The 24243-nt window shown below is 47.2% G+C and overlaps 1 protein-coding gene across 4 annotated transcripts in view; it reads right to left on the reverse strand.

Moving 5' to 3' along the window:
• The window catches only part of LOC142587756 (protein-cysteine N-palmitoyltransferase Rasp-like), a 40893-nt gene extending 20330 nt beyond the window's left edge, over positions 1-20563 (reverse strand). The window contains exons 1-5 of one of the 4 annotated variants that reach the window (XM_075698981.1): positions 19762-20008; positions 6462-6553; positions 5356-5423; positions 3418-3528; positions 1553-1747 (exon numbers count right to left, since the gene is read on the reverse strand). In XM_075698981.1, the coding sequence (XP_075555096.1) occupies positions 1553-1747; positions 3418-3528; positions 5356-5423; positions 6462-6553; positions 19762-19772 (477 nt within the window). In that variant the 5' untranslated portion in view covers positions 19773-20008. Of the gene's footprint in view, positions 1-1552; positions 1748-3417; positions 3529-5355; positions 5424-6461; positions 6554-19761; positions 20009-20415 lie in introns of those variants that run through there. The other 3 variants (XM_075698983.1, XM_075698982.1, XM_075698984.1) reach the window with 3 other exon arrangements.
• Positions 20564-24243: the final 3680 nt, after the last annotated feature.

Raw genomic sequence — 24243 nt, forward strand, 5'->3', positions numbered from 1 at the left:
GAGACCCTTCTCCAACGTATCTGCAGTGCGTTTTTACCAGGGAGATGCGGGCTAATTAGTGGTTGATATTGGAATGCATTTTGTAACCGCGCAAACGACAACGGACGGAGAAGGAAACACACATGACAAGCGCGGACATCCGCGCTTGTCCTGTGTGTTTCCTTCTCCGTCCGTTGTCGTTTGCGCGGTTACATAATGCACTACAATGTGGTGCATTACTTGTTGCAACTCCGATTAAAACAAAACGTGCATATAAGACATATAACTGTGTGAAACAAGGTATTACTTAGGATAATAATTAATCTTTCTATCCTAAAGAGGGCACGCGAAAACAGCCTGTCTGGGACACTTTGTGCATGAGTAAACTGCTTCTAAGGCATTAATGAAAAAGGTAATACATTTTAGTTAATTCGTCTTTTGAGATTTACCTTATGTGGCGCCAAGTACTTGCGCTTTGCCGTACAGTTCGTATGCAAAGATGACAGGTGTTTCAGGTTCATAGCATTTTTATAAATAGTATGTATTGCCTAAAAACACGCTGTAAATGTTTAATTTATTTAACTCAAATGAGCAATAAATACATTATTGAGAACATTCTCACGATCCCGAAATGAGGCTATAGCTCTTGGTGGGCCAAGCTGCTTGCAATGACGCTGCATGGCGACATTGATGTCGCGAGAGCAAGCGTTTTTTACGGTCTTTTTAATTTCCCTGCTGCATGCACTGCGGCATTATTTGGCAGTATGGTCACGCGAGCTTGGATAACAGATCGGAAACGTTTTGTTAATAAGTTAAAACCTGTTTCAGGGCCCCTTTAAGAGGCAATGCATTGCAGTTTAAAGGAACAAAACATTCAACCTAGCATGTTATGTAAACTTTTGCTGTTCTAAAATGGCCTAGTTTAAGAAAAATAATTTGTTTTAAAATGCTTCGCGTTAAAAAATACTGGTTTATAAAGATACAAAATATAAGATATATAAAATATATGAGATATAAGATGAAAAATAATTGAACTTTATTTTCTACAGTTTTTGTCTACCGCTTTACTGTGCTATAGACCAGATAAAGTTTAGAAAGAATATTTTACCCGCGTGTTATTTGTGCTTTGGTAGGAATTTTCGAAAATATCACTTGCAGGTTGTAACATTTCCCTGTCAGTGGCTCGTTAGGTGTTTTTCTGTGAAATCTTGATTTCAGCACAAAACTACTCATGCATGTTAGAAGTCACGTGCTGGCTCAACTTAACACTTAGATTGCGCATATTTCCAACTTATTCTAATGTCTTTAAACATGCTATATTGATGTTTTCTTTTCTTCTCAGATATTATGATTGGGTCTTGTATGTTTCTATTTTTCGTAATCAAGGTTTCTCTCCACTGTAGTATATCGTCTTGAGATACGATATTTGGATGGTGGGCATTTCAGTAGTAAAACATCTCTTCTTCTTGCAGTTAATAAACATCGACAATACATCTTAATCGTTGTACTGCATGAGACAAAAATACAAGAATTACAAGGCTTATGCTGCAAACAGGTTAGTTGAGTGACTCACATCGAATGCATCGAAAGGAATGAAAAACTTTTGGAAGTGGATCAAGGCAGCAGCCACGTAGCAAAGCGCTGGGATGCGCAGTGTGGCCACGGCGTAGAACACGGCGTGTTGTCCCACGAACAGCAGCGCCACCTCCCAGCCGAAGGTGAAGGTGACGAACAGGAAGGAGTAGGCAGCGTAGAAGACGGAAACCAGCTGCGAGAAGGTTAGCAACGAGGCAGTGATGTGGGGACTTAGGAGTTTACCTAGGAATGCTGGTTGGTCTTTCGGGCTCTTGGGATTTTTGGGTGCATATGCGACTTAAGTTAAACTAGGGAAAGATAGTATATGCATGCGATTAAGGTTACTGCTATGTCTTAGACGGCGTACAGGACGGTGCAAAATTCATAAAAAATTAGAACCTGAAATATTACTTAAAGCACCTGATGTCAGGGGCACTGCTATATAGGGGCTGCCAGGCTGCGGACATAGTTGTGCAGTAGCCCTGGCAACACGTTCCATTCAAAAGCCGTAGCGCGACAGAGACGGATACGAAGGAACACAATCCATGTGACAACCGCTAACAACTGGTTTTATTTGCACAGAAACTGGCCTATTTATGCGGAAAGGCTTGCCAGTTTACGCCACGGTTAACACAGATATGGTCACATGTGATCAACTGAAAAAACAAGATACTGCAAACGATTAATAACATATTGCTAAATCCACAAAAACAGTAACAAGATATGTGCATTGAACTTAGTTTTCTATCGTCAGGATTCTAAATGCTGAATGCTAAGGCGAAGTGACTACGCAGAAAAAATAATAATGAAAACAGGGAACATGTGCACTGAACAAGGTATCTACACTTTTGTCTTGAGCAGACGTCTGTGTCGAAAATGTAAAAAAAAATTAGAATGGGTGAAACAATTGGGACCTAAACAAAACCTTGAAGAAACTCGCTCTGAACGTCAATAAAAGAATGGATGGCTCGCTATGCATTTGTCTGCCCATCTTTTAATAAAGAAAGCTTCTTCGATTCCTCACTCGGTCCTAGCTCTTGCTTTCCTCATAAATTTAGGGTCGTGAAATCTTGGCTTGCAGCCACCCAGCTACTAATGTTCAGCCAGAAAGTCACCTGTCCTATTACGTACGTTAAGAGCACTACTCTCTAGCCAGCTCGTTGAAACATCTCCCCATTTGGCCTACATACCGGCAACCGCAACCCCGAAGGAACTGCATAAACAGCATTTCATAAACAACATTTGCCATGTAGTGTCTGAATTTATTTCTGTGCTGAGTAGTGCTTTGCGGCAACTTCTTTTTATTTGCCATTGGGCGAATTTTCCTACACCGTCAAGATCTGGAAGCATGGTCTGTAGGGGAAATGTAACTAGGATTGGTTCCAGAATTTTCACATTAAGAAAGGGGAGACATTTTCTTCGAAATTATTGTACCCATTTCTATTATTCACGGCAAAGCGATAACGTTATCTGCAAGCTAAATTTAGAAGTGATATGTTTGGCGATTCTGTTGTAAGAAAAGGCATTGAAAAAGAATAAAGGCTAAGGAAATGGCGCAGGGAGGTTGACTAAATAACGAAGTAATTAATTCACTGAATTACAGACTGAGGAATCTATTGAGTCATTCATCAACCACAGTCAATAAAGCGGTTGGTTTGTTATTCATTTATCGATTTGTTTGACTTGCAGTAGAAACTGAACGCACACACACGCACGCAGTGACATAAGGTTTTGCGGAAACCTCCCTGTTTCTCGGTTGGCCGAAACCTAAAGACCTATGGTTACGTATCACTGAATTACCAAAAAGTTCACCTGCGTTGCAGACTGAGTTTGAAATTTGTCGGTGTAGAATGCAGTGCTTACCGACGGTGCGACGCAGGCTGTCACCCGACCTAGCACGGGATGCAGCAGATACCACATCCACGCAGTGGCCATGACGTACTTTGTGGTCTGCCATTCCCAGTTGACAGCGTCCTACGGAGCCGGATAAAACATTGTTACTGAATATGAATTGAAATGAATAATGAAAGGTGTCATCTATTGGTTATGGCGTAAACACAAAGCACACGTGCAAAAAAAAAACATTCAATAGATGTGCTTCTACACGGATGTCCTAGTGGTTGAACTAGTGGTGTCCGTCAGACTCTCACGGTGTCTGGCATGGCACACGTTCAGTTTAACAACTAAATCCCGCACCACTTTATTTTCTTGCCAAACTGATTATGGAGCTACGCATAGAAATGACTGCGTTTGCTTGATATCACTACTACCGGATCTGACTAATTTCATACCGCGGGAGCTAATGTTTATCAAGGTAAGCGAATGAGTGATAATAATAATAAACCTTATCTACGTAATGATCTTCACTGCTAGAAGGGCTGCGGGACAAAACTAGAATTTTTGCTATTTCGTTAGTTGGAAGCACATGTCGGCATAGCCACCTCAGACGCAAAGATGGCAACTTAGAACACAAGGCAACAACGCTTGGCAAAAAGTTGTCTCCACAAGTATACTCCGGCACGGAAACCTAGTGTCGCCATCGGCATGAAGGCATTGCACAGACTTCTATAGGCCAATCGCTGTTATGCATGTCTACTAATAGAAAATATGAGTATTTTCGTGAAGTACGCATGGCTGACAGCGGATTTAGCTTTGAAGTTGACCGAGAAATTTCTCTGAGAAAGCAATATTTTTACTTTTTGCTTGAACAGTGATATCTAAGTGTAACTGACAGGGTGAGCTCGACGATAGTTTCAGACACTGAGGAGCTGTCATATTCGCAGTGAATTAACCCTATCGTCAAATGGCATTTGCACATGGACTCGTGAAGTCAGCCTTTTTCGCGAGAGCTTCCATTTCCGCCGTTCTGCGGCGACAAGAATGCCACATGACCCGCTGCGGTTGCTTAGTGGCTATGGTGTTGGGCTGGTAAGCACGAGGTCGCGGGATTGAATCCAGGCTACGGCGGCAGCATTTCGATGGGGGCGAATTGCGAAAATACCCGTCTACTTGGACTTAGGTGCACGTTAGCGAACCCCGGGTCGTCCAAATTTCCGGAGTCGCCCACTACGGCGTGCCATAAATGTTATTAATTTAAGAATGACACATGAAATGAGCAGACACATCTTGTTTTGCGCTCACGACATCCATTGAAGAACGATGACCTTTACTAGGTCAGATATCTAAGGATGCTGCAAGCTATTTCCAGATAATGAGTGCAATGTGCCAAGCTTGTTTAATCATGTATGCATCGTTTTCCACAAGCTGGGTTACCTGCACCGTATTTCTTCAGGTTCCCTGTGGATCGAGGCTAGCACATGTTTAGAAGTATATGCTTCGAGCAAGCACACACACCACCCAGGAAAGACAGGCAGATTGTTTATCATATCAACGTACCCAAAGGCTGTTTAATTTTCACTGTGCACGAGTAATACTTAATGAAGTGGGATTCGTAGGGACCAGCAAGGGTGAACAGAATAAATAAAGTAGGAGGCAGAAAGAAACAGCGTGAGCGATATTCGCATGGCGCCATATGAGTTGCATGGAATTGAAGATCGCAACATCAAACGCTGTATCAGCGTTACAAGCCTGTTTGTGTATTTCCATGGCTGTCTGCGGAAAGGGAATGTTCTGCTTAAGCTAACAGGTATTTTCGAACACGAGCTACGCGCAGAATACGGCGCGCATCGTAAGCAAGAGATTGCATTACTTCAGCATGTGTCTCGCGAATCTAACTGTCCACTTTTCAAATTCAGAATCGCTACCATTACGCCTAGTATCATGGAGAAACGAATAACTTACCTGCTTTTGCTTAAGACCGAAAGGACTGTCGTTGAAGTAACTCCAGTGATGCTCCAGAAGAAAGTTTTCTAGGAAGCAGACATAATGGATAGGTCACCCTGAGCGGTCAGAAAGGTCCGCTGAATCTCTAGTTTTGCACGCAGCACTTTAGTGTGAGGCAAGTTGAATGTTCTGCGACAATGAAGGATTATTTTGTAGCACCTGCAGTAACGCCTGTCCCTTAGCTCGTGTAGCCGAACTTTGCACTACCGAAATGTAAGGTTTAAAATTTGCAGTTCTTAATATGACGCTTCAGATGAGCAACAGAACCCCACTTAACTTGTAAACAATAAAAGCAAATGCATTCGGGGGGGGGGGGGCGGGGGAAGGGTAGCGCGATATTGCTGCAATGCTTTGATGCTATAGTCGTCGTTTTTGAGGCTGAGCATGCCGCCCACTTCTTTACGCAGACAAAAACTGTCACTTCACTCAGAGGCCGACTTGAATACATCATTGTATTATGACATGTGCCGTACTTGCCCGTGCCGTACCCCTCTCCCTGCCATTCTTCCCTTGACAAGCATAACATATAGTCTTCGTCATCGTGATATTGCTGTATCAACGTCGCACAGTGTCCGACCAACCACCGTCGGCTTGGGAATGGTGCATTGCATAAACACAGCGAGGGCATGAGAAAAACGTTTCGTGCTCGGTGGTGCATAAATATAATCAATGCATCATGGCACACGTACCCCTCCCCTCCCACACCTCCTCTCCGTGTTTGCCTCTGGTAATGAGGCGATAAACATAGCGACCGACAAACCCGCGCCGAAATGCAAGAAGGTATTTGACTACGGTGAAGCGCAAAATAGGCGGGGCCAAAGGAACAGGAGACAGGCGGGAAGGACAGGACGAACGGGTTTCTTCTTGCTTTGGTCCCATCCATTGTGCTTCACCGTTTCCAAATACGTATCACCGACTTGCCCGAAATTCTACTCTTATTAAAGTACAAGAAGGCAGGCAAAAAAAAGGTTGGTTTTGAAATTCACGAAGGACGCTCTTTCGCGCCTTATCAAGGGTGCAAGCAATGCGAAGGTAAACGAAAAATCTCCAAGTAATTGACTCACTCTGTTCGGTGGTTGCGAACCGCCAGAGGGCATAGGCGAAAGCAGTGTAAGAAAGTACCCAGTGGTACACCTTTCCAGGAGTCCACCTCCATCTTGAAAGTTGAAAATTAAGTTTTGGTGTTGTCGTTACGTCGCATATACGCCACAACACTTTCAATGCGAATGAAGGCACATACTCACATTCACCTACTTATACAAGAACAGAGTAAAACTCATGAATACACATATGTACGCGCGCAGAAACACCCTAACACATACGCAACGAATCGTACGGACACAAACCACAGAAACACGCAGACAAACACAGCCACACCTGCCCTCGTTGTGCTCTCATGCCTTCGTTATATTTATGCAATGCACCGTTCCCAAGCTGACGGTGGTTTGTCGCACGCTGGCTTGGGCAAGGTGATATTCCAGCGGCCCCAATGTCTCCGGTTCCTTTTTGCTTCTCTTGTTCCTTTCACTCATTGTCAGTTGCGGTAATTCAAGAAAATACTAACAGACAGGCACACATATAAGCTCACACACACGCAAAAGCATACGCGCCGATGTACAAGCACATTTGTGAAAATACAGACATAAATACAGGCCTAAACACAAACTCACGGGCACACACAGACACATACAGCCCGCTCACGTGTGCGCACACACAAATACACGCACACATATACAGATGTACAAGGAGGAGAAGATTTTATTGAAGAGAAGAGAGGTGGGGTCAGCAGGGAGAGCATGTCTCTGTCCTGTTGGTGCTCGCTTGTGTAAGGGGTGAGACGGAATGCGAGAGGCATATGTCATGTGATTATGCTATATGGCAATGCGCTAATATATACACGCTGTCCGTTCAAAATGTGGATGTTCACTATGGACGCACTGAGCTGCACACATAGACACATAGAAAGACACAACCGGTGCAGAAGCATGCGCAGGCGCAGCAGCACTATCACACCCGTGCGGATGCTCATATTACAAACGTATATGCAGAGAGGGACACAGCCCACACAGGAGCCCTAACACGCGCATGCACTATGACACAGCAACACAGGCACGCGCGACCACTGACAAATACGCCCCCTCGCACCAAACACGCAAGCCCGCAAACATGCTCACGCAGATGTAACACTCACCACAGGAGCAAACATACACGCACATATAAGGTCGGCCGCGCAGAAGACGGAACGACACCTGACTCGTATGTTAGGTCTCTTAAATTAGGCTGAACCTTCTGTACCAGTTCGAAGAGTACCCTACTTTTGTCCTTGTTTTGATAGTGCATCGGGTGGCACCTACACCGCGCTCTTGGATTTTAGTTCGTGCGAGGCCACTTCAGCGTGATTTGATGGCTCAAGTGCTCTCGGTACTCTGGAAATGCAGATGTGCACGAGCTCTCGGTAGCAGACGACGTGGCGCAGCGCAAGGTGCTTCAGGGTTCGTGGACGTAAATATAACCGTCTTTGGTTACAACAGGAAAACACGGCGAAGGCGGCAGACGGAAATTCAAGACGATGACAAAAACGAGAACAAGGTGAAAGCAGGAGCCAATGTTTCGACAAGTGGACTTGTCTTTCTCAAGGCAACATGTGCTTTCCTCGGCACGCTATATGTAGGTAGGGCCCTTTTAAAGGGGAGAGGGGGTAAGGCGCGTGGGTGAGGCAACGATCGAGGGTGCGTTAGCGACGAGGATGTAGAACTGAAAAGAAACGTGTGCTATTCAACGTCGCTAGAGGAATGGGAGGTAGCGCATTGTGTCAGCCGGTTGACGTGTCACCGGCTCGCCCCACGGCTAGGAATTTCACGTCCGGGCTAGTGCTAAGGAGCACTTCCTCCCACGAGGAATGCGAGGAAGGGGCCAGGAGATCGAGGGGCAGGGGGGTCCTCCTCACAGTCCCAGATGATGAAACTGAGAGTAGCTAGTTCGCCGCACAGGTGTCAGTACGGACTTACTCTGTCCGGGTTAATGTACGAGCAAACGTAGCGGTTCGGGCATGAATGTGTCTGTAACCTGCGCCAGGTGATCTACTGACGCTGGTTTAGTTTATTTATGTATTTGTTTTACCTTTAGGGCAAAGAATTACAAAGGGAAGTGGGTAATACACAATAACACTGAAAATACAAACAGCAGAGAACAATAAATTACGAAAACATAGACAAGTTAGAATAAGTGATAAACACAATATATCAATCAATAGAAGCGGTAACAGCAGTCCGAAACAATACAGGGCCAGGAATTGTGGCAATTGAGGAAAGAAGGTGGTTGCAGTCATATGACGTACGAGGAATAAAAGAATCCTAGAATGTTTTAGTTTATGTAAAAATGCCTACTTTATGTATGTGATCTGTGCGGCGTGAAAGATATGAAGTGAGAAGAAGCAACTCGTAGAAAATAGACTCATGATGAAGTATTTTGTGAAAAAGGCACAGGCGTGCAATTTTGCGTCGTGATGCAAGTGAAGTTAGGCCCAGGGTAGGCTTCACAGTGCTTACGCTTGATGTACGCCGAAAGTCAGAGAGAATAAACCACGCTGATTTGCGTTGTGACATCTCCAGTAGGTCAATGAAACTCTTAACACCAGGGTCCCAGATTGATGAAACATATTGTAGTTGTGAACGTACGAGTGTGGTGTAGCGTAGAAGTTTGATGATAGTTGGGACTGCGTGAAAGTTAAGTCTCAGATATCCGAGCATGCGATTAGCTTTGTTAGTGATGTGCTCAATGTGCGCATGCCAGCTAAGGTTAGACGTAATATGAATTCCGAGGTACTTATATCTTGTAACAGGATCAAGTAACACGCCATTAAGAGTATATACGGGCAATTCACTATTAGCACGAGAGATGCGCATAAGTTTCCACTTTTCAGCATTTAAAGCCATATTCTAAGTTTTGCACCATGTTGAGATAGCGTTAAGGTCAGACTGAATCATGTGCTTGTCACTATCATTTGTTATTTCCCGAAAAAGGACGCAGTCATAGGCAAAAAGAAGTACAGAAGAAGAAAGTTTATTAAGTAAATCGTTGATAAATATAAGAAAAAGCAGGGGCCCCAAGACGGTGCCTTGGGGCACACCGGAAAGACCAGGGTGAACGGTGGAATTAACATTGTTGACTGCAACAAATCGCTGACAATGGGTAAGGAAACCTTCAAGGAATTTTAGAATGTTAGTGTCTAATCCTACCATGCGCAGTTTTAGTCACAAAAGATAATGGGAAACCTTATCAAATGCCTTCGCGAAATCTAGAAAGATGCAGTCGGCGGTCGAGCGGCAGTATAAAATTGCTTGAAGTTTGTGCGTGAATAAGAGTAGTTGTGTTTCGCATGAATAGGACTTCCTAAAACCATGCTGAGAAGGATGAAAAAACGAGTTTGATTCAAGGAAAGTGACAATATGTGAAAAGGGTATGTGCCCTAAGATTTTGCATGGGATGCTGGTAATAGATATGGGCCGTTAGTTAAAAGGCGACTGTTTATTACCAGATTAATGCACAGGAACCACTTTACCTATCTTCCACTCGGCCGGTAGTTCAACATTTTCCAATGATTGCTGAAATATTTTAGTTAAGGCAAGCGATGAATACAATTTAGTACTTTTCAGGAACTTTGTAGTAATGCAATCAACACCAGCGCTGGAAGATATCTTAAGATTATCAGTTATTTTAGCTATACCGTCAGAATGGATGACTACAGGGTACATTGGGAGGAAGTTGTTATGAAGCAGTTGAGGGAAATCCGTTGATTCACCACTTGAAAAAAAGCTCGAAAAAACATCATTCACTACATTTGAACAGGCAGTATCAGATATTGGTTCGTCACTTGTACTCGTTAGTATTATTCTGGTCGTTTCAGAGGGATTAATGACACTCCAAAATTTTCTTGCGTTGTTGAGCAACATACCCGGTAGAGTGCTATTCTGGTAATTTGTTTTAGCGTTCTTTACCGCAGAATTGTAAGTGTAAGCTGCAGAGCGATAACGGGACCAATGATGTTCAGTGCGTGATTCTTTAGCTGAACGGAAGAAGCGCTTCTTACGGTTAGACAAACGCTTAAGATGCGCTTTATGCCATGGAGCATGCAGGTGATAAGATATTACGTGAGTTGGTATGAGACGGCGCGTGAGATCTAAGATTTTGTTCTTGAATAAGAGCCAGTTTGCGTTCAGCGATCGCGAGTCGAATTCGTCGAAAAAGGTGGCCAGGAAACAGCCTAGTTCATCATTAACTTTGTTGAAATCAGCGCGATGGTACATGCGCATTATTTTAGTGTGACCAGCAGATTTTTGTATAGGAATGTTCACAGAAAAATTTAGCAAGGAATGGTCGCTTAACTGGGGCATGTAGGTTATTTCTGAACACAGTTCTGGGCATGTTGTTAGTACGAGGTCTAATGTACTTGTTGTAACTTCAGTAATTCTTGTAGGCTGAGTAACAATTTGAGTAAGATTAAACAATGAGCATAAATTAGTGAATTCCTTGCATAGCGCCAAAGAGGAGGATGGTTGCACCGAGGACCAATCGATGCCCGGAAAGTTAAAATCACCCAATAGAAAGATAGATGACGAAGGGTAACGAGTTACTGTGACGTTAATGGTATCATGAAGCTCTGCAAGAAATGTAGGAGAGGCATTAGGCGGTCGATAACATGCGCCTAGGATTATTCTGCGGTAGCCTAGTTGAAGAGATATCCATATAATTTCGATGCTTGACGTTATGTGAAGAGAATATGACTATTTTTTTACTGACTGATATTAGTACGCCACCACTTTGGCTATCTTTCCTGTCACAACGATATCAGTGGAAATGATTTGATGAATCGAATATCTCAGAATAACGTATGTATTGATGCAGCCAAGTTTCAGTTAGGACGACGATGTCAGCGGAGCATGCACTTATGGCAGAGAAGAGTTCAGTACGTCTTTCGATGACACTTCGGATATTAGTAAATAAGACTGATGTGGGAGCTACGCTTAAATAACGGTCACTGTCCCTCGGTAACCGTTAGGCAGATTCACAAGAGCTAGATGCAGCGGGGAGAGACGAAGGCACGCGCTGGGTTACCGGTTTGGTGCGTTCTACGGTAATCTCAAATGTTTTATCGTTTACAGGGTCGTACATGTAGGATCTGTCGTCCCTGACCAACTTATTGTAGTTTAGCTTAAAAGATGGGGAGACGGGCAGTGATTTGGCGAAGGCAATAAGTTTTTTGCGTGCTTGGCGCGTGACAAACGAGTAATATTCTGCCACTTGAATGTCTCCTTTGATATCCTTTTTACACTTCAGAATTTTTTCTCTGGTTTTGAAGTTGTGGTACTTCACAATCACCGGACGGCATCCAGAATCAGAATACCGCCCTAATCGATGAGCCCTATCTATGCCATTCGGCGAGAGTTCGGGGTCAACGTAATTTGCCAGGACGTTTAGTTTTTTTCCGTTACATCTCATGTTTCATGGTCATTCTCAACGGCGATACCATGAAAAACCACATTATTTCGATGACTCTGGTTTTCTAATTCATGAATTCGTGCCTGCAGCAGTTGATTTTGTTTGCAAATATTAAGAGCAGTGCATTCGATATCCTGCTTTACTTCGTCTATTCTTTTTTCTCAAGTCAATTCTCAAGTATACTTTGTGGTGCGGGCATAGTGTGTCATGTAAAACGGTAGTGTTGATTATGTCATGAAATGAGTGCAGGAGTTCGTTTGAGGTCGCCGGTTCCGGCAGGCCCACCGCTAGACTTACGAATCCTCGAGCATTTTGGTAAGCCACTTCGTTCCCTGGATTCCCCGCGGGAGCCGGCACCCATATCAACTGTATTAAGCAGGTTCTTCACTGTTGTATAGTGACTGTAGCATGTTTAGTGTGGTGTCTGCCAGTATCCCTCGCGCAAAATTTGTTATGGCGGTGTTGGAGTCGCTTATAACTATACAGGCGTCTATTGAGGCCGCGTCCGACGCAATGGCGACTCCTTCTTTTTCGATGGGGGTGGCAGCGCGTAAGAAGCTCGAACTGTCTGTTCCTTGAGCCCTCGTCCTTGAATGGCGAAAACGGCGTAGGTGTAGGGTCCATCTGAGTCCTGGGCTGCGTCGACGTGCGCCACGGCGGAGTTGGCCCCGTACGTCTTATGTGGGGCCTGGGTCCTCGCTATCCTGCCGTCGTGGTGGCCGGCGAGTGTGTTTTTGGGTAGCGGTTTGATGAAGAACATGCCCATTATGTGTGATGGAATGGTGGCGGTGTCACTGCTCGTCGTGGACGCTCTGAGGCTCATTCGAGCGAGGATCCAGGGGCTGGTTTTGCTATTTTGAGACGGTGAATCTGTGATGTGTGGTGTGCTTCAATGAGTTCTTCGATGGTGTTGTGAACTTCCAGTATAAGAAGTTTCTCAGCGGACATGTGTCTTGGCAAGCCGAAGGCTACCTTCGATGGTGTGCACAATGCAGTCGATGCGAGCTGGTTCTGTCTTCTGTAACTGTAGGTTAGGTAGTGCATAGGTGAGACGCTTGACGACAAAGGCCTGGATGAGTTGTAGCAGGTCTTTCTCCTTCATACCTTGCTTACGCGCGCTCACTCTGTTTAGCAGTCTTGTGGTCTGGTTCCACGTGATCTGGAGCCGGTAGATGATGCCGTTCCGCCGGGTCTGCTGTAGTAGCATGCCCGGAACTCACGTGTGCTCGACGTGGGTGACTGGCTTCCGGTTAACGTGCACCGCGATGTGAGGCAGGGGTGACTTGTGCTTGCTCCGGTCGGTTAGCCAGATCAGGAGGAGCTCCGATTTGTGCTGATAGCACCGTAGTCCCTCTGCCTTGAAGTGTTGCATGACGACGTCAGTTGCGTGTCGGAGCGTTTCTTCAAATGTGCCGTCCGACCCTTCACACCTCCAGAGCGTGATGTCGTTAGTACATAATGTGTGTCTGAGTGCTGGGACTTCATTCAGTTCTGGAGGCAGGGTGCGCATTGATAGGTTGAATAGGAGTAGTGACAAGTCTGCGCCTTGTGGTCTGCCTCTAGGCGAGCGCAAGTCCTCGACCGCAAGCTCGACTACCCTGCCTGTGAGGAACGACCTGATATAGTTGTAAGTTCGTTCGGCGGGTTGTAAGTCGGCTAAGCTGTTGAGCACGGCAGCGTGGAGCACGTTGTAAAAAGTTTTATGGACGTCAAGACTCAGTAGAGCTGTCGTGCTCAAACCACTGTCTGGAAGCAAGAAATCGTGATATAATTGAAGCAGAATGTCTTGGGTAGACAAGTGTGCCCGAAAACCGAGCATCGTGGGTGGTAGGAGGTCGTGTTCTTCTGCAAAGGTCTGCAAGCAGCAGAGTATTACATGCTCCATGAGCTTGCCTAGATAGAAGGTGAGTGAAATGGGGCGAAGATTCTCTAGGTTCAGTTTCTTGCCCGGTTTTCGTATGAATGCCACCCGTGCGTGTTCCCACTCAGGAGGTAAATGGCCGAAGCGCCAACACTCGTTCATGTATTCCGTTATTGCTCCCACCGACTTCGGGTCTAGGTTATGCAGCGCCTTGTTCGTCAGGGCTCGGAGCTGAAAGCGTGTGCAGCTTGTGCAGTGCAGCGCAGACCTCTGACTCCAAAATGTCAGCATCCAGCTGTTCATCGGGAGCTACGACGTTGTGTGGCATGTGCGCGTCGCTCTGTCTCAAGGTGTTAATATAATGGCTGGTGAGCTCCGCAAGCAGCTCCGCGTCTGTGCCCGGGCATTCGTGTATTTCTTGCGTAAGCTTCTTGCGTGCCACCGACAGGGTGTTTCCGGGATCCAGCAGGTGCCATGTCTTCTCGCAGCCCAGCTGGCTGTTGAGATTGTTGCAGATCTGGCTCCACTGCTGACGTTCCAGTGTAGAGGTGTGAGCCTCTGTCTCCCGTACGAGCTTCGCTATGCGGCTTCACAGCTTGTTGTTGTGACGTTGGCGCTTCCACCTGTGCGTGAGGCTTTCGTGCGCTTTCCACATGTGCAGGACGCGGAAATCCGTCGATGGATGCTATTGAGGCGTCACCATTTCATACGTCGTGGAGGTCAGATCGGGGCTCAGGGACCTGATCCATTCGTTGAGATCCGATGGGGAGTCGGGTGCCGTTTCTTCGCGTAGTCGACGGAATTTATCCCACTTCGTAATGCGGGCCGGGGTCGTCTTCGCCCTGCTGAAGGCCGATTCAAAAGTCAGTGACAAAATGTAACGATCGCTACCGACAGTTGGGCCTTCCAGCGGGCACCCGGTATGCTCTTGAAAAGGGAGATGTCTAGCGGGGTGTTTCTTCACACATTGTTGCCGACCCGTGTTGGTTGTTGTGGGTCGTTGAGGATAGTAAGACCTCGATTTTGTGTGACCTCCCATAACCACGTGCCCTTGTGGTCGGGTTTTGGGTAACCTCACTCCGTGCGTTTGGCGTTGAAGTCACCAAAAATCAGTAGTTGTGCTCCATTGGCCAGTAAGGACGCTTTGCGGAGGACTATTGGAATGTCAGTTCACTTGTCTCCTGGTGGCTTGTAAAGGCTGAGGACGACAAGGGGGCTGTCTACCCTTCCCCTCGGCAGAGATATAGAGGTAATATTGAATGGCAGAAAGGTGGAGAGGTTGTCTTGAGTGAAATGGCTCTACCCTGCTACTCTACGCTGGGGAAGGGGTTTGGGGAATAACACAGATATGATGTGAAGAGGAAGGATGATGGTGGTATGGTGAATATGATGAGGGCTGCACAGCACAATGTTTCTGTGTAATGCGTGCGTGTACACTCGACAGCACAGCACAGTCATCTTCGCGAGCAGAGGTATAAGTAACTGCAGCGTAGCGAAGAGACTGTCTATAGCGTTCATAATTTTTGCCGCTGTTAGCGCAACTGACGTATTTAAACCGCACAGTAGCGGCTGCAGGGCGGCGATTATTTGTCGCAGCATGGCTTTGATGACAGAATCCGATGGCGATATCTGAGTGCACTGTCCTTGCTCGCACTGACATTCTGAGGCCCGTGAGCGCGGCGGTAAGCGTGGCCATACATACGGTTCCGGGCTTGCGCGGCTCGCTTGAAGCAATGGTTTACCTATCGATGTCGATTCAATTACCTTCTGCTGGACCTGCGGAATTGGAGCCAGGAAGCTCTCGTCTGGACCTACAGCTTGTCCACACCGACGACGCGTTCGTCTCCTTCGGTGTTGCACTGACGCTCCCGCCTCCTTTTGGGACATACATGTCTTGCTCGTTTTGTTCAGTATTTTTTTCTCCTTTTTCTGTTTAGGAATAATCCTTGGAATTGGCCTCGTGGGGTCCGTCGCAATTCAAGCACTTCGTTTGTCTTACTGTGCATGAACATACGTCATGGCTGCCGGCACAGCGGAGGCATGCAGTTTGGCCTGTGCAGACAGCACTGACATGGCCTAGCTTTAGGCACTTGTGACATTGCAATGGTCGGGGCACATAAGAACGCGCCAGGTGTCTCACGTAGCCCACCTTGACATGATCAGGTAGCGTGTCTCTCTCGAAAAGAAGCTTGACGCCCGTCGAGCGACCGAAGCGGTGAAACTCGATGACCTTAACTGTTGAAGACAGAAATCTTTGTAGCTCTTCGTCGCTGATGTCATTCACGACATCGGAGATAACACCTGCCCTAGGGCGACCACTGTGCACGACGAACGACCGGACTACTATGTGTCCTAGTAAGCAGGGTTTTCAATTCTAGGGCGGCCTGCGTCGCTACTTCCACTGTGACTACATTTTTCTTGGTGTTGAAACGCACTTCGTTAACTCCTTTTGGAGCCACATTACCAAGGTAGGTGTTAAGAACCTGTCTGTGCACAGAATTTAAATTCTTAGAAAGGTCGAGCCGCACAAAAGCAATCCTGTAAGTTGGAGTAGGCTGTCCTTTTGGGCCCTGCTCACTGACGTCTTTCGTTGTCTTGCGGTATTTTCTCTTCAGTCGCTTGCCCTCCACGACGGTGTAGTCGTTGTCGGAGTCCATTGGCTCGCTGTTGGAGAAACAGGAACCGGCATTAATGAGTGAGTGAATACCGCTTCGTCTTGACGAAGCGGTATTTGCAGTTGGAACTGCAGGTGTTGTGTTCCCTAGCGAAGACGATGCAGCGTGGCGCGAATGTTGGAGTTTCGCCCTCTTTGGGCGGGGAATGCTCTCCGTCATAACGGCGGCATCATTGCATACGTAGGAAGGGATAGACGTCCGTTCGATGGCCGACCTTTATGCAGTTGTAGCATGACTCCACGCAGTTGTACAAAGGGTAGTCTTATGTCGGTGCCGTGATAGAATATACACTTCCGGAGGTCCTTACTTGTGAGGTGCCCTGTCTGGCGCATGCGTCTGCCGCTTACAACAGGCACGTCGGGGTTGCTGTCTTGAAGATCTGCCAATATCTTTTCTTCCGAGAAATCGTCGAACGCGGGAAACATGATGTTTCGCAAGGTGTCGTCCTAAGGAGGAGCGTACACGTGGAGATCAACGGTGCGTGTGCCGACGCTGGTGGATTTGATGCGGAGGTAGGCTTGGGCGCTGTGAGAGTCGACGACGCACTGCGTGAAAGTGTTGTTGGTGGGGTGAGTGCGCAGGCGATCCCGGTTCGCTGGTGGTTGATCGCGCAATGATGCTGCCTTCAGCACGGCTTTGTGTAGCTTCCACGGTGGAACCTTCGTGAGGCCGATGCGTGACAGCGGGTGTCCCACGATGAGGATGACGTCCGCCGGCATTCTAGGTAGTGGTGCCCGCCGGCCTTGTCGTGGTGGGCGCGGCTTGGCGTTGGATGTGCTCCGGCCGCTGCCATAAGAGCTCACTCTCATCGCACTCAAGTTGGTAACTTCGTTGCCTTGAGTCTTGAGCTCGCGGCGTCGTCGTTCTTGAGCGATGTAGCCAGGCGATTTCCAGGAGTCGTTCGACCATTGTTCCTCGGAGATAAGTTGCACTTTTACCGCGTACTCTATTTCGGTGGGCGAGCGGTGCACGTCGAAGGAGCAGTTGCTGCGGCGCAGAGCCTACTGAGGGCCGTGCTCGCGCTCAGCTCGTTAGGCTTAGGGCGGCGAGCCGCGTGATCCGGAAACTAAAGCTCTCCTGGGGGAATCTCCGTAGTTTTAACGTGGAGAGTGGTGTCTGTGTGATGCTGATACCTTCCCACACCTACTCGTGCACAAATAATTCAAGTCAGTGAAGTTGGCGCGGCGAAAACATCGAAAATCGCCGGAGCCGCGTGGAGTGCGACCGCATTCTTCGAGCGCTTGTAACGTCTCCTTGATCAGTAACACTTCTGTAGTAGCAAGTTGCAAGCAGTTGAGCGCTTTAGCAAAGGCGTATGATTAGGTAGCCAATTCGTCACAAGAATGCAGATCGCACTGTGCGGCATCTTGACTCCGCCAGTCGTGTTTCGAGAGGAGGGAAGTGCTGGCATGAATGACTTCGCCTCTCTATTGTTCATCGACACCGGTGCAACACGGACAGTTTCGATCGTGAACAAGCCCGATACAGAAAGAAATGTTCGGTACTCATCAAGAATGCCCGCTGTTGCACGGCCCAACAATCGGGATCGGGCGGCTTGAGCTCACTCGACATTAAAGTACAGAGGACAGACTACGATCACCATCTACGAAGTCTGGATCGTGAAAAATTGCGGTAGAAAGTGCTCGTGTAGAAGCGCCCACTCTGTATTGAACTAGACAGCGCTTCAAAGTGTTTGCGTAGCAGTGGTATTAACTTGTCTCAGGTTTCGACAGCTCAAGGTTTCGACGAACAGTCGTTGTGTCGCCCGACACGATGGTAAAATCTTATACCTTGGTAATTGTAACAAGGCTTTCCACGCAAGCTTCTTCACGATTTTTATTCATTGACGACTTCTTCGCCTCTTTTTTTCTTGTTTTCGTTTCTAACATGCAGTCATGTCGCACATCACGTCACTCGCTGCATCTGCGCGAAGCTGCCTGCTCCGGCCGACTGTCAACCTGGCAATCAGCGGAGGCTACGAGCACCAGTGTCCCCTTTCATAATGTACACCAGTTGCATGCGAGAGCCCCCTAGACTGACTGTGCGACATGCATAAATATTTCGCACGCAAAAACGTTAAATAACTTGGCATGCGAACCGTATTCTGTAGCGGTTCGCTTTGGAACCGGTTCGGTCTGGCTGCTGCCATTGGTCGGCGCTTCGGTGTCGTCATCTCTGGTGGGCGGGACGGCAAATTTTGTTGACGTCACACAAGTTGTCAATCATCTGGAAAAGAACCGGTTCGCTGCTACGAGAGGAACCGCGGAGAAGTGGTTCGCTCGAGGGTCGCGCGCGTTGGCGAGCATGATGTCGAGGGTTGCTAGGGCAACCGTGGCTGCCGGCTAGACTCGCGCCAGCTGACGAGCCGGCACCTAGACGAGACGAGACAGAGACGGCAATGGCGGCTCCTTTGGTTGTGCTGCTGGCGAGCGCCGAAAGACAACGACGCGACGAGAGGCAACGACGCGACGCGTTCGGCATGGCCGAAGAAGAGTTTCGAACGCATTTTAGGCTCTCCAAAGCGATGAGGTGGAAGAACATCTCGGACCCAAAATATTTCATGGTGTGGACACTACGATGAAAGTGCTGTGCGCGCTGCGGTTTTTTGCCACCGGGAGCTTTCAACAGTGCGTCTGGAATGACGGAGCGATTGCACTGACGCAGCCTTCGGTCAGCCGGATCATTACAACCGTCGCCAAGGCCATTACGGTTGTGGGCAAAGAAAAAGGATGGGTTAGATTCCCATCCACGGTGCAACAGAAAGCCGCCGTCAGCTGTGCTGGCCCAACGCACACGACGCCTTTGCTAGGTAGGGGTGCTCCTCGACAAATGAAACAAGTATTTCGCGCTGCTTCGCTGAAACATGAGGACCCAGCCGCCTGTCCTTGTGCGACGACATCGTTTCGATTTCGGCGCGCGAACAAGTCCAAAACGGTAACAAAGCGAGGCAAGTTGTTTGCATAGCGTATGGCACACCACCTAGCGACTCAATAAGAAAACAACACAAATAAAATTACAACTCCGAGAAGCCGTCTGCGCCGCAAGATCACATTTATTACTGAAAATTATATTTGAAAGTGTTCTATACAAAAAACCAATATTTCTTTTATCAGAGCAGCCACATCCTTCAATTGTTATATCGTCCCCCAAGTACAAACAAAAATGATGACGTGGCCTTCCGGCAGACCGCCGCTAGTTGATTGGTTCCCCTTACGCCGCCCCGTTCCCCTCTTTCTCCGAGGAGTGACGTAATCCAGACGTAACAGCCAGACCGAACCGGTTCCAAAGCGAACCGCTACAGAGTACGGCCCCTGAACAGGAGCGACTTACCTGACTGCCATCAACAGCAGTATAGTGCACAAGTGTCTCCTCTGTCTTTTTTTGGACTACTTGCCCAGAAATACGTAGAATTTCCCGAGGAAGGCGTCGGCCCTTCGTGTTATCGAGGCTGTTGCGCCACTGAAGGACAGGCGTGTGCGAACAAACGCACGGGAACGAAAATCTCGGCAGCCTGTGTACCCGGACGCAACGCACCTATACGCGACCGCGCTACCTGGAGACGTCATCTTCAGTTGTTTCCGCGAGCGGAGCAGTTCAGTTGCATCCGTAGCGCCACCTAACCCAGGTTGGGAAGTGTATACCTATTATGGTGAGGTCGAAAACCAAAAGAAATATATAGCCTCTCTTTAGCTATGGATGCGCATTAGTCGAAAAGGCCTAACTCCCCTGCGTCAGGCGGATGAACTCGTCCATGGCTACGCTTTCCTCCTCCATTTGCGAAGGCCGTGGAGGAGTCCATAGCTTCCGCCCTACGACTGCATTTGCAAGACATGAACTCGAGGCGCTGAGCCGCGCATCTGTAGGGAAACAGAAACAGGGCCTCTTTCCTCTGTGCAACCTCTCCCTCTAAACAGGTGCGCTAGTATCGATGACTATAGTTTAAAGAATGCGAACAAATCAAAGAGACCTGTCGCCAGTTATTACCTGTGATGTCCAGTTTCCTGCATGTGCGACGATTCCTTCGTGTCATTAATCTTTTTATCAGCCGGAACTGCCGTGCGCATTTCTGGCGCCGCGACTGGAACCTCTCTCATAGGTTGCACTTTTTTTCTCAAGCGCGTCTCACACCTGTACTGAGACAAGGCGTCAGACGCGAAGGTATCTGATTATTCATATACGTCAGAGATTGAGGGAAGTGAACAATGAGCGGAAGAATGAAAAGAAAGATCAATTACAACGAGCAAAAGAAGCTGGCTTTGACTTTGCGAGAGGCAGAAGCACCGGGCGTCGAATTCACAACGCTTTTAGTTGGTAAGCTCTGTTTGCTATTGAGCAGGCACCTTTACCAGTGATATGTCAAGTACGCAGATTCGCATAGCATCTTTTTTACGAACACTTCGAGCTTCTAACGTAACAGATATATGTGAGAATGGGCTCCGTTGGGAAAACATTTTCTTTGCAAAACGATGGAGCCAAACAAGTTGAGTACGTGACATTGCACAGCGTTATTTCTTCCGGTTTCTTTACCCTGTCTTTGAGCTCTGAAGCAAGTAAAAACCTAAGAGGTGAACTTTTGTGATATCTTTTGCTTTATTTAAGTAAAATGAAAACATAAGGAATAGTTTTGCGATGACGTTTCTTACTTCGTTGATTGAATTTCCAGTTTCGAATGCATATATTATCTTATGGTTCATCATGCTGTCAGAAAAAAAAAATGGCATCGTAATTACATTTACCTCACGTTATCACATCACCCGTCGCGGTTGCTAGCTATGGGGTCGCGCTGTTAAGCACGAGGTGGCGAGATCAAATACTGGCCGCAGCGGCCGCATTTCTATGAGAGCGACACGCAAGAACGTCCATGTCCCGTGCATTGGGAGCCCCTCCAATATCTCTTGGTGGTCCAAATTAATCCGGAGTCCTCCACTATGGCGCGCCTCATAATCAAACCGTGGTTTTGGCATGTAAAATTTCCGAATTCAGTTCAACTTACATATATCACACGTAGTTAAACTCGTCACATCCGGGAAACTCTTAGTTACGAAATGCATCTTCAAGTCAGTTCTACTTGTCATTGTCAACCAGTCTCTTACGGATGTAAAAAACTGGGGATTCGTAATTGGTTGTAGCCATGGGATAGTCGCATTTGCTAATATGTCTAGCGTTAGGATTGGCTAGTTGTTGCTCCTAAAGACGCTCCTAGTGAAGTGCTTTTTGTCCACACAGGCCAGCTTTTCTTGATCAAATCGCAAGAACACATTTTCGCACGCGCACCTATCGTTGTATGTTGGCAGGAGTTCATTTCTCCAGTTTGTTCTAATAAAAGCGTCCTTTGTTTGCTTGAACATACAGATACAGGTTTCCCAGCACATGTTGGTTCCTCGCGCACACTTTGTTTCTAGATTTTCACGTCGCGTGGTGGCAGTAGAAATGAACTATGGATTTGTTTTTTTTTTGCGCCATCAGTGAAGATACAGTGGTACGTCTCACACAAAGTATCAATCTCCTTGAAAACCAGTGGCAACAAAACAATTACACGCTTGGCAAACTGTGTCGCCTACATCTAGCTCTTTCTTATACCCGAATGACTGAGCTTATAATTTTATATAAAGTTTTGCAAGGAACAGGGGGGGGGGGGGGGTAGGGAAAGCAGTTGACCACCGGTGTGGACACTGGTCCTGAGCAGGTTAAAGCTGTCCAGTCAGAACTCAAATGTGTAGACGTAGACACCCAGCCATACTTAGATTTCTTTGACAAGTGTTCTATGCTCCTATTCAAAAGTAATGGAGCCCCTCGGTCTCCTTCCTATTCTAACTCTTTCAAAACAAGAGTATAATTCTTCTGTTGTATGTCGACGTTGCAGTACGTTTATTTATGGAAGCTGCACTCTGCACACTGAGTATTCCAGGTTTCAAGAGCAAGGAACTTGGCTCATGTCATGGGCAGTACACCAAAGAGAACATGATACTATTTTAGACAGCAGCCAGTGGATTGCAAATCTGTAAGAAATAAATTTTCGGCACTTCGCTGCGAGCGCAGCTGTGGCAGAAATCCCAGTTGGGGTTGCGGCCTTCTTCAAGACAGGTGTATCTTATCGATGCAGAATACCCAAAAGACGTCATTCGGCACATTTGCATTACTTTAAGTCATCGCCAGTACTCTCCTCTCTCCTTTGAGGTTCATGATATGACGCTGAAGTTCTTGGTCGCTGCTGACAAAACCATACGAACTCCCACGAACACGAATCAACAAGTCCTTTCATATATGACTCTCTGGACTCGTTGGTGAGGTTGGCGATTTGGCACAATTACGTGCCGGCTACCTTCCTCTAAGTTTTGTTGTGCGTCACTGTCTGCACTTTATGTCAGTGTAAGAGAAACGAGGTGAATTTAGCGCCTGATACAGTGGGTACTGTGTTACTGCTACACGAAAGAACACACAAACACACTTGCTGACGCAGACTTGTAGAGGGCCTCCGCCATTTCTGTCACTTGCTGCTCCTCAACGCCTGCAGCGCAGAATATGTCGTCTCACTGTGACAATTCTCAGCCACACCACTATATTCTAAGCAGGAGTGAAGAGGAAGCGTTGAGCCGGAATATAACTTCGAAACTTCTTAGTACAAGCGCCGTGATAACACTGTGCACATGATATTACTAAAACATATTACGAGACCTCGCGTTGCACGTCTGCAGTAAAAAGTTAGACAAGTCATCTCCTTTGTTCCAGGTGGCGCACTTAGACGATGAAGAGCGACCCGGATTGCGCAACTATGCTGGTATGAGAACAGAGCCGGTGCTCAGCTAATACATGAGAGCGCTAATACAGATCTCGGGTTACGCGCAGCTGTCGAAGAACATGAACCACGTACCCTTAATTTCCTTTTTTTTTGTCTGCCACAACGATGAAGGCTGTGCTGAAGGTTGTGTTGAAGGCTGTGGAAGCCGTTGGAGTAATGGGGTTTCATTTTTCGTAGGAACCTGCAGGCTACGACAAACGCCAGAGTAGCGGGCGTGGGCGAGGGAGAAGGCCTGCTGGTTACGCTCCGCCCTCGTGCTTTTTTCTTTCGGACGTGACACAAAGGTATAACACACGGACAATTTTACAATAACGTTCTTAGAAAAAACTAGGCAACTACGTTTGGGAATCGAGCCCATGACCTCGTTCTCATCAACGGATCAGGCATCCCAGACAGTGAGACACCGCGACGCGTCCGTGCAAGGTGTGCTACGCAGGACGCCTGCGTACCCGCCGCGGTTGCTCAGTGGCTATGGTGTTCGGCTTCTGAGCCCGAGGTCGCATCATCGAATCCGGGCCCCGGCGGCCGCATTTCGATGGAGGCAAAATGCGAAAACACCCGTGTACTTAGATTTAGGTGCACGTTAAAGAACCCCAGGTGGTCAAAATTTCCGGAGTCATCCGCTACGGCGTGCCTCATAATCAGAAAGTGTTTTTGGCATGTAAAACCCCATTATTAAATTTTTGACGCTTGCGTAAAAAGCCTTATGTCTGTTCGTGCACGCGTGGTCGCAGTCTTCGGTCATGGTTCTAGTAATATTTACGAAGCAGTCATCGGAAAGGAAACGTTAGGCGAGGTCAACTTAGTAGTTATCATAATTTGCTACCTTCATAATTTATCCGCGACATGTGCTGATCGCACTTGAAGAAATTTATTGATAGGTTGCAAGTTCTCTCGGGAGGGGCAGGGATATACAAAAGAAGTGCTCAGTACGGAATAAAGTGATCTTTCAATTGGCCTACAAAACAGAGACAGTAAGGACGACGTACTTTTCCATCGCTCTGTGCGAAAGC

The sequence above is a fragment of the Dermacentor variabilis genome, chromosome 7 (genome assembly GCF_050947875.1).
Source record: "Dermacentor variabilis isolate Ectoservices chromosome 7, ASM5094787v1, whole genome shotgun sequence".
In the NCBI taxonomy this organism is placed as follows: Eukaryota; Metazoa; Arthropoda; class Arachnida; order Ixodida; family Ixodidae; genus Dermacentor; species Dermacentor variabilis.